Source organism: Monodelphis domestica, chromosome 2, assembly GCF_027887165.1.
Source record: "Monodelphis domestica isolate mMonDom1 chromosome 2, mMonDom1.pri, whole genome shotgun sequence".
NCBI classification, from domain to species: Eukaryota; Metazoa; Chordata; class Mammalia; order Didelphimorphia; family Didelphidae; genus Monodelphis; species Monodelphis domestica.
The window spans coordinates 10,605,991-10,622,776 of NC_077228.1; the positions used below are offsets into that span (position 1 = coordinate 10,605,991).

The window sequence follows — 16,786 nt, forward strand, 5'->3', positions numbered from 1 at the left end:
CCAGAAGGAGCTGGCCCTCCCCAGCAGTCAGTCTGGCACCTAGGACAAAGCTGACCCAAGCCCCCGCCCTTCCTCCACGAGCACCCAGGAGGCTCCAGTGACATCAGCGCCTCCTGCTTCTTCCCTTTAAGGCTGATTTCACCTGGACAAAAGTCTCGGGTGGAACTGGCTCTCCGAGCCCCGGTCTCAGGGCCTGATGGATGCCTTTTATTGCTGGTCACAAATAAAAAGTCTGCGGCTGATTCGGGAAGGGCTTGCAATGTCTTACCTAAGAAAGTGTTTGAAATGTACTCAGACACCTGGTTCCCTGACCGGCTCATCTCCGAGAGGTGGGTCAGCTCCCGGTTCAACATTCTCTTGAACTGTGGGAGGGAGAAAGAGAGAAAGAAGGGACTTTATTAACACAAGACACAGAAGCAGCTCCAACTTTCCCGCTGGAGAGGCAGCCCTGGGGAACTTGGCTGCCAGCACACATTGCGTCGGGCTTCATTTCCATAAAGGATAATTCGATTTTAATTAGCCAGGGCTGCAGTGCCGCCTTGCCTTCGGAAGCCCGCGCTCACCCGCTCCCTCCCAAGAACACCAGACCCCCTTTTAGGCAGACAAAGGACGCAGATTTGGTTTTTCACGTTGGAGAGAGAATTGGTCCAAGAACACAACACGCAAGAGCTGTTTTGCGTCGCTATTTTTCCTAGTAATCAGCCCCGCCGTACAATTGGCTCCACAAGCCTCACGGAAAGGGAACACATTAAAAGTTTGAGAAAATCAGAGGGAGCCTCGTTTTCCCCAAAAGCCCCGGGAGGAAGTCCCAGAACCTGCCGCGATTTCCCCAGCTCGATCTGGGCGAACAATTACAGGCGCGCTCTTCCCATAACACGCCAGACAAATAGCGCTCGGCTTTGTCCCCAACCTGTCCCAGCCATCGGGAAGGACGAGGACCCACCTTGATGTAACCCCAAGATACGGACAGTAAATAGTTTGCCTCGGGCATTTTGGAAAGCTCTGCACACCGCCACCGCGACGCGACCTGACCCGCAGCACACACCAATCCCTTGCAGTGAATCCCTGGTGCCCAGAGCCGGCAACTCCCGAGGAGGACGGAGGAAACCCCAGCAGATCCAGTGGCCAAATGACGACAGACCCTAAAATAGAGAGAATCCCCGCCTGGGGGTATTCTCCGCTCCCCAACGAAGCCCATCTCTGCGCTCCATCCTTGCGGAAAAGCCCGAGGAGCCCCTTATTTCCTGGCAGAAGGGGGCAACGAGAAAGCAGGGACTGCACGGAGGAGCCCAAATGGATGCAGCTGGCTGGCTGGAAGCACTTATGAATTATAGATCGTCCCGCCGCCTTGGGTGCTTGCAGGGCTTTCCAGTTCCCATTAGCACTGCTCAGCAGAAAGAGGCGGCGGAGGAGGAAGGATTCTTTTCGGAGGGGGTTGCCAGCCAGGGAAACACGGCCATCTTTCTAAAGAGGATGAGAAAGATGGAGGGAGCCCTCGAGATACTTAAGGAATCCTGAAGTGGGCCCCCTCCCCCAACTTGACTAGGTGTGCGTTAACCCTTTCCCCTGCAGCGCGCGGAATCTGCCACGGGCACCCTCAAGACAAAGGCAGGGCTGCTCCGCACTCGCCTCGCCGCCCCATCTCTCTTTTTCGGGCTAGGGTCCTTCCTTTGCAACGTGCCACAGCGGCAACCAGTTTCTGATGGAGGAGCCCCAAGATGAAGATCATTTAAAAAATAAAATAAGCCCCACCAACTGCATTCTACGGGAGGGACCCAGGCTGTGCCCAAACTGCCAGTCTGACCAAGAGACAAAACAAGGCTGGGGGAGGGGGAAAGCCCCCACCACTTTCTTCTTCAAGCTGATTGCATGTGCAGAATGTCATTAGCTCAGTCCCTTGTGAATGGACAGTGGCAGGAGGTTCCAGGACGGATTAGTCCCTCTCAAACACTCCCAATCTGGGGGGGAAGGAAGCCCTCTCTGACCCATTCATGGACTGTCAGGCAGGGAGGAGTCACCTGGGATTGTGAACATTTTAACATTCTATCAAATCCTTCCTTTAAGAACCAAGGTGGGGGGGGGAGCAGCTGGGTGGTTCTGTGGATGGAGAGGCAGGCCTAAAGAGGTCCTGGGTTCAAATTTGGCCTCAGACACTTCCCAGCTGTGTGACCCTGGGCAAATCACTTAACCTCCATTGGCTAGCCCTTACCACTCTTCTGCCTTGGAGCCCGTACACAGTAGTGACTCCAAGATGGAAGGTAAGGGTTAAAAAAAAAAAAGAACCAAGGGATGGATTGAAAAGAAACCTGCATTGGTTCTTAGGTTCAAATTCTATGCCCCCCTCCCCCACAGGCTAGATAATTCACTTCCCTACTTTTTATCTAATTTCCTCCCTTTCTTGATCTTGTCAACATGGGCTCAGAGGCAGGGGGGCTGCATCTCCAACCCTAGACCTGAGGGAACCATGGAAAGGCTTACTGAAGCTGCCCCATGGCACCTGACCCCCTTCTGCCCATCTGCAATGGCCCTAGGCCACAGATATCCAGATCTGTGTGCCATCACCAACAGTGGCACGGAGTCTCAAGGGCACCGGCTAAGAAGGGGAGACTTCTGGTTGGCTGAACCCGTAACCCTGGAATAGCCATAAAGCCATAGATCTACCATTCCTTTCCAGGAGAGCTCCAATAGGATTTTCTTTGAGGCAATGTTGGGCTAAGATAAAGACACTGAGGCCCTATGAATGACAAGAACATAATTTGGGAGGCTGATTTGGTCACATCTACAGAAGGGAATTTGGAGTTCTGGACAGACTGAATTAACTTGGAGGTCTAAAACTAAAAGAGACCTTGAGACTTCATCCAGTTGGAGCAGCAGACCTAGAGGTGGGAGATCCAAAGTCCAAATCTGTCCTCAGACACTTCCCAGCTGTGTGACCCTGGGCAAGTCACTTAACTGTCATCGCCTAGCCCTTACTGCTTGTCTGCCTTGGAACCAAAACGTGGTATTGGTGCTAAGACAGAAGGTAAGGGTTTTTTAAAAAAATAAAACAGTTCATCTAGTCTAATCCTCTCATTTTTTCAGATGAAGAAACTGAGGTCCACCAAGATTGATTAAGTGACTTTCTTGAGGTAGTAAATTTCAGAGGCAGGATTTGTGCCCTCGTCCTCTGGCTCAAAAACCAATGATCTTTTATTGCATGGGATTGGTCTGTAGACCTAGATAAGACATTAGAAGGCAACCAGCTCAACTCCTTTCTTTTACAGGTGATAAAAATGAAACCTAGAGGCAAGGATTCTCCTTCCTTCCTATGTGACCCTAGCCAGGTCATTCAGCCTGCCTCGGAGATAATAATACCCACTCTACAGGAGCTTGGGAGGACCAATTTTAACCCTAACGCTAAGTAACCCACCAGGAAATATCAAGATACTCTTGCCAAAGCCACTTAGAAGCAGCTGGTATCATGTAGTCCACATACAGCCCCTAACATGCACACATACACATCCGTATACACCCCTGCACAATACTCTCCCACAGAGGCTGACCTAGGAGACAAGTAAGGGCTTTTATGTGATTTATATTCAAATGTGTGTGTGTGTGTGTGTGTAAACGGAATTTGTCTGTGTGGATATATATTTCCATTCCAGCAATAATTGTATGTGTTGATTGAATAGATCCTATGTGAACATATTAAGTGTCATTTGAATATAAATCACATAAAAAAAGGCTCCCTCCCATGCCTGTTGAGGGGTCCCTTCCTGGGTCAGTCAGTGTCTGAGAGAGGTTGGAAGGCGGTGCAATAAACAAACAAACTCCCTTTTGAAGTTGCTGCAGCTCTGAGAAGGATGGATGATGCCCCACATGACTGAGGCACAGCCAGAGGCATCAGAGGCGCATGGCTGAGGCCCCTGTCGTACGGCGGCTGTGACCCCCTCTTCACCATTGGAAGTCATGTGTTTCTCATCTGACGAGCATTTGAAGAGCCTTGTCAGGACCCAACAAGCGGGGGTGGGGGGTGGGGGTGGGGGGAGGCTGGAGGAAGGATAAGACAGTCGCCATGTTGTCTACTTCCAGCGCCCCTGGCAGATTCCAGAGGAGGAAGGGTCCTTGAAGATCACAGGGACGGATTGGGAGACAGACTGAAAATTGGCACTTGCATGGCACAAATGAAGAACCGGAGACCCAGGAAGGGTGACTTGCTCAGAGCTGTACAGCAAGGAAGTGGCAGAGACAGTCTCGAACCCCCGAATCAGGGGGTTCTGATGCTATCTGAAAGAAGTCTTTCCAGTGTACTGCTGTGGCTCGATTCCTTGGGGCTTCTTGGAAGGGCGATGACTGTAGGTGAAGAACCCTCGTCCTCCTCCTTCATTCTTTTGGGAAATGGAATTCTTTGTCTTGACTTTTTTCTCATCAGACAAACCAAAGCTACTGTATGGTTTTTTTTAAATGACAAAATGTAGCCTCTAAGTCACTCTAACATGCAGGACCCCCTTCAAACCTCTGCTCGGTGTGCACATTCTGCCATGTAGCTCACATCTCAAACACTGGCTCAAAGGAAGCCCCCACCAATGTGTTTTTCTTGACTCGTCCAGCCAGAGGACACGCGAGTCCAGAGTGAGAGACTTTTATTCTGGCATCAGTCAGAGAGGGGCTGTCCCGCTCATTCCCACCCTGCCTGTGGGAGAATGGTGGGCCTGTTAGGGAAGAGGCATGGCTGGAGGCACACAAAGAAAGACAAATAGACAAAAGCCTCGTCTTTCTCCTACCCTAAGTTCCCCCAGGAAGCCCATCACTTAGGGTGCAGAGGGACGTCCCCAGGTAACATACTCTCGCTAAGGCGACTTGGAAGCAGGTGGGCCCACGCAGTCCTTGAGTGAAGGGGGGAGCAGCTGTTGCCCCTCTACCTAGAGTGAGGAAGAGACCCAGGCCTCCAAACGTTGCTTAGCAACGGATGTCTGTTCCTCTCTGAAAGCCTGTGCCGTATCTGTGGGGATGGGCATCACTGAGACAACTCGGGCCATCATTATCCTCATCGGAGAGCCTTTCTGAGATCCCTACTTACTTGGGAACCAATGCAAGCCTGTTTCCAAAGGAGACAGCCATGGCCCTGCCTGGAGGAGCAGACTGAGGGTGTCACGCATCCAATTAATTCAATTAGCTCCAGCTTATATGATAAGACACCGTAGGGGACAGGCAGGATGTAACATATCTAAGCTTAAGGATGGGGAGATGGTTTAGTGGACGTGGCCTAGTTAGGATTGCAGCCTCTAGCTGCTGAATAGAATTCATGCCTATTCAATCAGAAGGCAGGTTGGTGTAGGGTAAAGACCACTTGAAGGAAGTCGGGTGTCCTGAATTCGAATCCTGATTTAGTTGCTGATGGGCAACAAAATGAGGGAATTGAAATAAATGATACTTAATGGTCACAAATATTTATAGAGCCCCTGACAACCCTATGAGGTATGTGCTACTGTTATCTCCATTTTAGGAATGAGAAAACTGAAGTTGAGAGAAGTTTAGGAACTAAGTTTCTGAGGTTGGATTTGAATTCTGGTCTTTCTGTCTCTAACCTAACACTCTACTCATTGCCCCATTTATTCGTTGACTAACCCCTTTGAATTCTAAGATAAAACGGATGGCAGCTTTCTGAGCTCTCAAGGTATATTCCTCATTGAAGCCAGAGATACAGCCATAGACTTGGACTCTAGAGAGAAGACTGTCCTGCCTCTGTTACTTGGCTGCTTGCCCCAAATGCTCTCGATCCTTGCCTCTACTTCTTAGAGCATTTAAAAAGCACCTACTATGTGCCAGGCATGGTGCTAAGTGCTTATTACTATTATTATCTCATTTGATCCTCCCACCAGCCAGAGGATGTAAGGTCTATTATTATCCCCAATATATAGCTGGAGAAACTGAGGCAGAGGATGAGATGACTCAGCCAGGAATCATTACCAAGAAAAACATGAAAAGTTCTTCAGTTATTGAGAAATAACCAAGATAATCCAATTTGGCAATGCTTTGACATGAAAAGACCCTGCAATAGCTGAGGAAGAAATATCCTTAATCAGATTTTGGAGCCTCATTCTTTCCTTCACCACTGGCTGTCCATGCTTGGGTTGCCAGCCCAAGACACCTAGTTCTTGGAAGTTCCAAGAAATTCCCCCCATTTTAAAAATGCATCGAGGCCCCTCTCCCCAACTATCAGGAGAAATGCTTCACCCATCATATCATGGGCCCACCGCACTGAAGGTCCCTTTGACCTCTGCTTCTCCTTTCCTCTAGGAGAGCTCTTAGAGTCCTGCTCTGACCCCGAAGGCCCCCACTGGGGCTACTCACACCGCAAACAAGCACAGGTCACTAAAGATAATTCAGGAAAAGAATGTGTTTACTTATGCTGCTGGGGGTGGGAGTTTTACATGGGTCAGTCCTAACTGTCCTACTCTGACGTCTTCCTCCAAGACTTCCTTTTGGCAAGAAGGTAATCTTGAGTTCCCCAAGGGAAAGGCCAGCAGGGGCCAAATTCTAGATTCTACCATGCTGCAAAGGTTCCACATAGGGACCCACGGATGACAAGTCTGCCATCAGATGACCAGTCTGTAGATATCTGGTAGAAGATGGGCTATTGAATCACAATAATTTTTAGTCACAGAAACTCCCAAAGGCCATATAGTAAGACATATTGGGGTCATACTGACATTGCCAAAATCATGGGTCCTTCCTTTGATGTATTGAAATCTGATATTGGCCTTAATTTTCTTCTAAAATACAAAAATAGAATTTGGGGAGAGAGGGAGAGGGAGAGAGAGAGAGAGAGAGAGAGAGAGAGAAGAGAGAGAGAGAGAGGAGAGAGAGAGATGAGAGAGAGAGAGAGAGAGAGAGAGAGAGAGGGAGACAGAGAGGGAGGGGGAGAGAGAGAGAGAGAGAGAGAGAGAGAGGGAGAGGGAGAGAGAGAGAGAGAGAGAGAGAGAGAGAGAGAGAGAGAGAGAGAGAGAGAGAGAGAGAGAGAGAGAGAGAGAGAGAGAGAGAGAGGGAGACAGAGAGGGAGGGAGAGAGAGAGAGAGAGAGAGAGGGAGAGGGAGAGAGAGAGAGAGAGAGAGAGAGAGAGAGAGAGAGAGAGAGACAGAGACAGAGACAGAGACAGAGAGAGAGAGAGAGAGAGGGAGGGAAGAGGGAGGGAGAAAGAGGGAGGGAGAGAGAGACAGAGAGAGAGAGGGAGAGAGACAGAGAGAGAGAGGGAAGGAGGAGAGGGAGAGAAAGGGAGAGGAAAGGAGGGAATGGGGGGGGAAGAAGTGACAAAAGAGGACACAGCTTGACAGAGACGGAGACAAAGGAGAGAATCTTGAAAGACTCCAAACTAAGCTTTGTCCAGAGAGATTTCCTGAAATCTATCTTCTCCATGAGGGCAGCTACAATTCAAGTTTGCTTCTTGACTTTCTTTAATAGCCGTTAAAAAGTACCACCAATAGTTGCGATGTAATTTAGAAACAAGCATTCCCCAGAGGAACTGCTTGTTTTATGGCTTCAAATTTTCTCGACTTTGGAAGCTGCTGCAGAGAGATATTGTTTCCATCTCAGCTATTTTATCAGTTGTCTGAATTTCCTGTAGGGGGAAGGTACTTTGGGCTACGTGCACAGATCAATGGATGATGGTACACACTAATCCTTGTCATGAAGTCTTCACCAAATTAAATAGGCAGGAGGAAGGCAGCTAGATTACCACTAAGGTTCCTTCCAGCTCTACATTCCATGTGTCCTAAATTTTCTGATAAGAACCTGTTCTCGACATCCTTCTGCAGCTCTAATATTTGGGTCCCTTTCGATGCCAAAACTATATTCTAAGGCCATCTCTGGGTCTAATAGTCTACATTCGCAAGTCTCTGCCACCTCTAAAATGTGTTCTAAGGTCATTTCTGGATCTGCCCATTCTATATAGCACTATTTTGTGTTCTAAGCCCCCTTCTAGAATGACTATTCTGTATTGAGAAGTAGCCAGCAGGCTGGGCCAGATAGCTGTGTAATCTTGGACAAATCATTAACTGCTTCCTGCCTTAGTTTGCTCTATTGTCAAAAGGGCATTTTCCTTTCAGGGTCTTTGTGAACGTGAAATGAGATGATATCTGGAAAGCACATAGCATGGTGCCTGGCACATAGTAGGCATTTCATAAATGCTTGTTTCTTTCCTCTGTTCCTTCCCACGTTGTATACTCTAAGGTGCCTTCCCCTCTGCCATTTCCATATTCTAGAGTTCCATGTTCCAATGTCCTTTCTGGTTCTGCTAACCTCTGTGTTCTAAGCTTCCTTTAGGTTTTAATATTCTATGATGACAAAGCAAACCCAGCACATTTCCGAAAAAAAAATGAGGCTGGGCTGTATTAAGTCTCTGTTCATGAAAGGTTGCTTGTGTTAAGGATGGCAGCTCGATGTGTTTTGGGCCATCTCTGAATAACTAATCCTCTTTGTTGAAAAACTTCCTAGCAATTCCTAAGAAGGGAGTAGCTTCCAGTCCCCAGAGGTCTTAGAGGAAAGGGGGGATGACTAGGTGTTGGTCATATTGTTGAGGGGACCGTTGACCCAGTTCTGGACTTCTGCCTCGGAGGTTCTGTGTTCCTGAGGTCATCAACGCCCTCAGTGGTTAGCCCAAGAGGGCTATGAAGGGCGGTGACTGTGTGCCCCCCTGGGACCCTTCTCAGGCTGAAGCCAGTTAGACCAGGCTGTGCAGAAGCCCAACAGCAGCAACAAGTGAAGGTCCGTGTGTGTGTGCCCAGCCGGGAGACAGGCTCCCCATTGTGCAGGATCTTCCTGCTCTGCCTCCTGAAGAGACTGACTGCCAATGTCATTAAGGTCTTCCCGTTGACCTGACGCAAGACTCGATCTTGAATCATATTTTGTACTTTGTTAGTAATAGCATTAAGAATAGCAGGATGTTGGGAGGTTAGCTAAGGGAGGCACATTCCATTCATGGAAAACCACAGCTGGCAGGCAGCCTTAGAGGCCCTCTGGTGAACCAATCCCACCAGAGAAGAATACGCAGGTAAACTGAGGCAATGAGACAAGAAAGAAGGCTGGTCTCCAAACTCCTCATCTGGCTCACTTGCTTCCAGAATACACAGCCTCTCTCTCTCTCTCTCTCTCTCTCTCTCTCTCTCTCGTCTCTCTCTCTCTCTCACTCTCTCTCTCTCTCTCTCTCTCTCTTGTGAAATTAAATCTTTAAAAGAGTTTAAAATTTGATTGAGTTTTTAGAAGAAAAAATGTAATCTCATGACTTACTGGGTCTTTCCAGTTTTCCTAATGAATCTAAGCACCCTTTTCTGATGCAATATTGCTCTAAATCTTCCAACTTCAGATTTGAAATGAAATCAGATGTTCTTGTCCCTCTTCTCCTTCTGCCTTTATGTGGGTGACCTTTATGAGACTCATCTGTAAAATGAAGGGTTTAGACAGGTCTCTTGGGTGGGGGGGACCCATCTACCACCTTCCTCCCCCAGTGGGCAGCCCCTTTTGGCTCCCCAATGCTCTGAGTCTCCACCCTCCTGATCATCTGTGTGGACCTTGATGTCCTGGCTCTCTGATGACAGGAGGCTGCCTCTTCCCTCTGATTTAAGAGGCATGTGAGACGAGGACAAGGCACCTAATGTTCACTGGGAAGAAAAGAGTTCTTGTCCAGGAAGAGCCTCCTTGAGGGTGGCAGCGATGACTCCATGGAAGAAGGATCAAACCGCTCCGGTCTAGTCGAAGCCTGGTTCCAACTTGGAGGAACAAGAGCTACCAGAAAAGCAGCTCAGTGTGGCTGTTCTCAAACATCATAAACTCCTCTCTGGTTTGTTTAACCCTCACCTTCCCACTCCGAATCAATACTGTGGATTGGTCCCAAGGCAGAAGAGCGGACGATCTCCAAGAGGATGAATTTTATAATTGCAGAAAATGTGTGTGGAAAATTGTTATTACATGTAATTGGGAAAATAAAATATCTTTGAATTAAAACAAAAAAGGAGCAGTTAAAGGCAAGTCAATGGGGCTAAGTGATTTGCCCGGGGTCACGCAGCTAGGAAGTATGTGAGGTTAAATTTGAATCCAGGTCCTCCTGTCTCCAGGTCTGGTTCTCAATCTGAGCTACCCATCTGCCCTGTCATCACATAGTCTTAATTACATTAAGTTTCAGCTCCCTTCCCCTGAAAATAAATATTTGAAGATGCATCCATATCACTGATAGGGGAAAGGTATACTGGATTTGGAGTCAGAGGACCCAGGATGGCTTGTGTGACCTGGGAAAAGTCCTTTCTCCCCTTTGGGCCTCAGTTTCCTCCTCCATGAGGTGAGGAGGTTATTCTGGCTAATTTCAAAGGTTCCTTTCAAACCTCAAACTCTGCTCTTAGAATTCTGGGAGTAGCTAAGTATGAATGCAGAGGATGAAACAAATGTCATTACCCTCCACTGCTTGATGGGGGGCAAGTATAGCCCTGACACATAATATGTGCTTAATCCTATTAGCCAACACTTATAAAGCACTTAAGGTTTGCAAAGAGCTTTATAATATATATATGTACATATATATATTATCTTAATTTATTCTACTAATAGCCCTATGAGGTGGAAGCTATTATTATTTCCATTATAGAGATGAGAAAAGATAGATTTAGAGGATAGAAAGAAGAGGGAGGGAGGGAAGGAGAGAGAGAGATAGAGAGAAGGAGAGAGTGTTCTTTTTAAAAGTGGGGAAACTGAGATTTAAGAAAGTGAAATAACTTTCATAGGGTTACACAGGCAATAAGTATCAGAGGCAAGAGTTGAATCCAGATCCTCTGGCTCAAGGAGAAGTCCTCTTTCCAGTCTATTATCTGACACTCCCTTATAAGACATCAATAGATCAATAATAATACATCAACAAGGATTAATTAAGTGCACATAATGAGCCAGACAGTTCCTTGGCAAAGAATCCTTAGCCTTAAGGAACCAGAAAGGACCTTGGAGAGGTCCACTTTCCTCTTTGTATATAAATGAGTAAATTAAGGAGCAGAAATGTAAATGTAAATGTATGAGAGTCGCAAGGCTCCTGCAGATGATCTCTTGCCTGATCTTCCCCAGACTTCCAGGCCATTTTATTGATGAGTAAACTGAGGCCCAGAGAGAGATGGTCTCATGTGAAGGAACCAACAACGTCTTCTATAGACTTACAAGCAAAAGCAATCTAATGGAGTGGGTTCCCTCTGGTCCGGGGTTTGAGCTGAGGCTAGAGGATTGAGGGGGCTTTTCCACACCCAAAATGTGCCCTTTTGTCTCACGTTGTAGGAGCCGATGTGATTAATCCTCTATTTCCCACAGCCTCCCCTTGCATAGATGATGCAGCACGTGAAGTATATGACACACTAACTACTCATGAGAAATGTGCACAGGCTGCTTTGGTGCTGAAGGACCAGAAACCTGGACCGCCGGAGAGATGCACGCCAAAGGCAGATTCTCTGTCGCCTTGTCCGGCCCCCTCAATTCAAAAGCAGATTGCTGAAAGCAAAAGCTGCGCTTGCCCATTTCTCCTGCCCCGGAGCTTTCCCCCTCCTAGAATTCCATTCAGTTCTCCAGTGGCTGGTTGCTTTCCCTTCTTATCTGCCTTCTGGCTTCTTTAAGTCCCAGCTCACACTCCACTTCCTACAGGAAGCCTTCCCAAGCCCTCAGTTGGTCTTTTCCTATTTATCCTCCCCAGCTGCTTTGTGTACATTTGTCTGCATGTCCTCCTCCCTCATTCCATTACAAGCTCCCTGAGGGCAGAGACTGTCTTTTGGCTCTTTTATATCCCCACTGCTTAGCACAATGCCTGGCACATGGAAGGTGTTTAATAATCGCTTACTGATTGAGTGAACATATTTGTTTGCTTGGTGTCTTCCCATTAGATTATGAACTCCCTGAGGGCAGGGATTGTCTTTTGCTTTTTTTTTTTGGTAACCCAATGGTTAGCACAGCATCTGGCACATAGTAGGTGCTTAATAAATGCTTTTTGATTAATTGAATTTGAAAACCTTTAAGGATTGACTTCATATAAAGCACAGAAATACAAAGATAACTGTAATATTTATATAGTTTTATATAAGAAATTATATATTTCTTTATATTAGCAGCAGTTAAGATTTCCAAAGCATTTTACATATATCATCTCATTTGAGACTTTCAGCATCTTATGGAGTAGATGCTGTCCATATCCTCATTTTACAGATGAGGAAACAGTCTGAGAAAGGTTAAGTGATTTGCCAGAGTCATGTGGCTAGCAAATATTTGAGGTAAAATTTGAACTCAGATCTTTCCTAATTCTAAGATGCCATCTCTCTGTTACTTTTCCAAGCTGACTGTTGTAAAACTAGAAAATGTCGCAGATTCTGCTTTTAGCAAACATATAATCTAATATCATGGAAAAGGCTGAGAAAGAGAAGCAATAGGGTACAAGAGAAAGAATATGGCTGGGCAATCAGAGGACCTGAGTTAAAATCCTGTGCCTTTGATTCTTGTTTCCTGTGTGACTCTGGGTGCTTTATTTAACCTCTCTGCTTCAGTTTCTTCCTCAGTAAAAGCAGATGTTATGCTCAATAAAAATTTTTTTAATGTTCCTTCTAGTTCTAGACTGATGATCCCATCCATTATGATATGAAGGAGAATTGGACAAGCTCTAACAATCCCAAAGTAAGCATGATGAGAATTTTAAATGAGAGAGATCACTTCCATGGTGACAGTTAATGTCAAGTAAAATTATTTTGGGAAAATGAGTTGGGTTAGGGCTTGGGTTGGGTCTTCATAGAAGGCAGAGGCTTTAAGAAATGGATATGGGAGAGACTCAGGAGTCCTGGTTTCAAATATGGCCTCAGACACTTCCTAGATGGGTGACCTTGGGCAAGTCACTTGACCCCCATTGCCTAGCCATTATCAGTCTTGTCTTCTGCCTTGGAACCTATACATAGTATTGATTCCAAAATGGAAGGTAAGGGTTAAAAAAAAAGAAATGGATATGGGATGGGACAGTCAATGAGTCCAACCCAAACATGGGGAAATGGGATGAGCAAAGTTCTGAAGCAAGGACAGAGCAAAGTAAGAATAGGGAGATGGAAAGGGAGGAAGGAGATTCCAGTTCGAATGCAATGGAATCTGATGGGAATGGAGTCATATTTCACAAAACCTTAAACACCAGGATGAAAAGCTCATTTGAGAAGCAACCTGTGATTTTTCAGTGATAAATGGTAGACACAGAGCACAGAATCAGAAGGAACAGTGGTGGTGGTGGGAGGGAAGGCTGGGGAAGAGGAGAGGGACAGGACTGGAGGATGGATGACCAATTAATCGGCTATTACAACAATCTTGGCATAAAGGGATGACAGCTGACCTACACTGGTTGCAGTGGAATAGAAAGGATGAGATGGACAGGAGAGATATTGTTTAGGAGAGAATTGCCAAGATTTGGCGACTAATAGGATGTGGAGGTGGAGGAGGAGCGGTAAGTGGAAAGGGAATGAGCCTCAGATGATTGTGAATTGACGAGTCTGAATGGCTGGCAGGGAAGTGATATACTCATCAGAAATGGGAATGCCAGAAGTAGCAGTAGGGTTACTGGGGAAGACAACAAGTCCAATTTGGAGTTTCAAATTTGAATGTTAAAAGCCATCTAATCCAACTCTCTGGTTTGATGGTTGGGGAAACTGAGGTCCAGAGAGATGAAGTAACATGTCCAAGGTTACCCAGGTCCTCTGAACAAAATGCACTGTACCCTTTAGCCTGAGGTGCCCCAGGGCCTTTCATATAGTCCCCATTTAGCTTAGAATGTAAAATTTTGAGTGTGAGGCCTTTTTCTAATTTTTGATCCCAAGTATTTTGCAGTCTCTGGCCAAAAAGAAAAAGAAAAGAAAAAAGAAAGGTAAGTGTTGAATAAATGTTTGTCATTTGATTAGTTGATCTGGGTGGAAAAATCTATAAGGCAATCAGAGTCTGAAAGAGAGACTGGAGAGAGTTATATAAAATCACTCACCTAGAAGTGATCATGGAATCTAGGGGAGTCTAAGGGAGAACCTTAAGAGGACTTGGGATGCAGCCACAATCAGAGGGCAGGAGGAGAAAGATAAGCCAGCCACGGAATCTAAGGTAGGAAGAGAACTGAGATAAGAGGATTTGGATGCCAAGGGAAGAAAGGATACCAGGAGGAAGTGGTGGTCATCAGTATCCAATTCTAATGAGGGCAGAAAAAGAAAAGTCATCGAATTAGGGGCAGCCAAGCGACACAGTGGCTAGAGAGCCAGATCTGGAGACAGGAGGTCCTGAGTTCAAATGTGGATTCAGATACTCACTAGCTGTGTGACTGGCAAGTTGCTTACCCTCTCTCTATTTTCAATTTCCTCCTTAAAATTGGAATAATAATACTACCTGCCCAGGGTTGTTGTGAGGAGAAAATGAGACAGCATGAAAGAAACACTTTGCAAATCTTAAATCATTCTACATATCTGCCTGTTATTGTTAGTATTTTTATTCATGACACAATTGGATGTAATAGAAAGAGATCTAGTTTGGACTCAAGAAGACCTAGGTTTGAATCTTACTTCTGATCCTGACCCTGGGACTTAGCTCCCAAGTTTCAGAGGGTTGGAATCAGTGATGGTAGAGGGGTTCCCATAATGGGGGTTCCCCATGCTGCCCAAATCCCAGACTTTGTGGACTTGCAAATGACTCACTAAACCAACTCAGTCAGGTCTTCCGTCTCATGAACAGGAGCAATGATGACAAGTCCCCCTTTCCCATCAGGAGATCTTTGTATAGAACCTAGTTTTACATGGAAGTTAATCTGTTTCCCTATCTAAATTGCCTGGGAGTGTGGCTCAAGGGGGAAAACAAGCACATTAGCCAGAAATGAGAGATAGACAGAACAATGGTAAAATAATTAGACAGCTCTGCTACAGACACAACTGTGACGGAAGTGGCCATAGTGCAGACACAACAGGAGCAGATTAAATAAACACCCAGCAGAGCTCCCAACAGTCCCGGCCAATCCCTGAAGTGTTCAGATCCTGGTTCCACAGGAAATGGGCTTTTCCAGAGAAAGGTAAACCACACATCCAAGCGCCAAACCAAATAAAAACTCCTGCTTCCCAATAACAACGTACAAAGCCAACTATGGAGAAGAGAACATTCATTCCCCCCCCCTCAAAGGTTTTCCATTCTCTGTCCATGATCCTGGGACTAAGTCCCAGAATTCTGTGGCAGTCCCAAAAGCTCCCTGGAATGGGCTTAGGGGAAAAGGACCACAGAAGAAGGCATGGTTTCCTCTAAAACCCAAGAAAGCAGGGCAAATGTCCAAAAAGAGGAAGAGGGGAGCCTTGCGGATGGGATACAGGCATGGTGGAAAGAGCTCTGTGAATGAACCAACATGGAGGCTCACAGCTCTCCCTTACCCTGGGCAGCACTATAAATCATATAGATTATACAGCCTATGTATGAGGATGATCCAACTTTGGGGACTGACAATTCTTTATGGGCCTAAATGCAAGTTGCTTCTGTGTTCTTGAATTTGAAAATAAAATTGTTCTATGTCAAAAGAAAGAAGAGAGGGAAGGAGGAGAGGAAGAAAGAGAGAGAGAAAAAGGAAGGAAGGAAGGAAGGAAGGAAGGAAGGAAGGAAGGAAGGAAGGAAGGAAGGAAGGAAGGAAGGAAGGAAGGAAGGAAGGAAGGAAGGAAGAAAGAAAGGAAGGAAGGAAGGAAGGAAGGAAGGAAGGAAAGAGGGAAAGAAGGAAAGAGGGAAAGAAGAAGGAAGGAGGGAGGGAGGGAAGAAAAAATAATCCAAGAAAGTCAACAAAGATGTTGATTCTCATAGAAGATGGATTCTAGTACCACCTCTTCTGCCAACCAGCTAGTAAAATTAAATTTCCAAGCCATTTTGATTTACTCTCTTTAGGTCTTGGTTATTTTTTCCCCTTCTTTGAGATGGGGAGAATTATATTTATTCTACTTAACTTTTTAGGGTTGTTCTTCAATCATCTTCAATTATTTCATAAATTATATATACATGAGTTAGATATATCTCTTTACTTTCAGCTCCAAGATGCTATTAACCCTATTAGCAGAATTTTCCAAAAAATCGAATCAAATCCACAATTTCCTCTCCTTCTTGACCCATGGTGATATATTAAGAAAGAAATCACAAACACTACAATTAAAAGAATACAAAGTATAGAAGCTCTCACAGTGAGGTCAAATTCTCTCTTTCATCCCTGATATCCCCTAAGGAGTACTGTATTCTGAGCTGGAAGAGAAGTTAGAGCCCACCCAGGGCAATTCTCTCATATTACAGATAAGTAAACTGAGGCCTGGAGGAAGAAAGGGAGCTACCCAAAGTCACTCAGGTCAAGCCAGGATTGGAGCAGTATACAGCTCCTTTTTTTAAATTAATTATTTTTAATTAATTATTTTTATTTATTTATTTATTATATTATATATAAAATAAAAAATAATATATTATAATATAATATTAATTAAATAAATAAATTAAGTACTTTTCTTCTTCAACTACAAGAATTTCTTAGCTTTCAAGGAAATTAAAGGCATGAAAAAAAGAAAACAGAATTCTGATCCCTGCCTGCCCCCAAATCGATGGTCAGAAATGGACACCATTGTTGTAAGTAGGAATCATGGAAATCTCAAATGGGAATTCATTAGGAAAGTGCCCAAATCTACAAAGAGGATCCAATTGATCCCTGTGAAACAGGATCCAGCAGGTGTGTTAGAATGCAGCACTGTCCCAGTCAACTGCAGCTTTCCCTGTTGAAAGAGACGTG

At 45.6% G+C, this 16,786-nt stretch overlaps 1 protein-coding gene across 8 annotated transcripts in view; it reads right to left on the bottom strand.

Annotated features, from left to right (window-relative positions):
* The window catches only part of PDE4B (phosphodiesterase 4B), a 712,123-nt gene that overhangs the window by 20,673 nt on the left and 674,664 nt on the right, over window positions 1-16,786 (bottom strand). For 7 of the 8 annotated variants that reach the window (XM_056815007.1, XM_056815010.1, XM_056815011.1 and 4 more), the window contains one exon: window positions 269-362. In XM_056815007.1, coding sequence (XP_056670985.1) covers window positions 269-362 — 94 coding nt within the window. Of the gene's footprint in view, window positions 1-268; window positions 363-943; window positions 5,937-16,786 lie in introns of those variants that run through there. The other variant, XM_007480450.3, reaches the window with a different exon arrangement.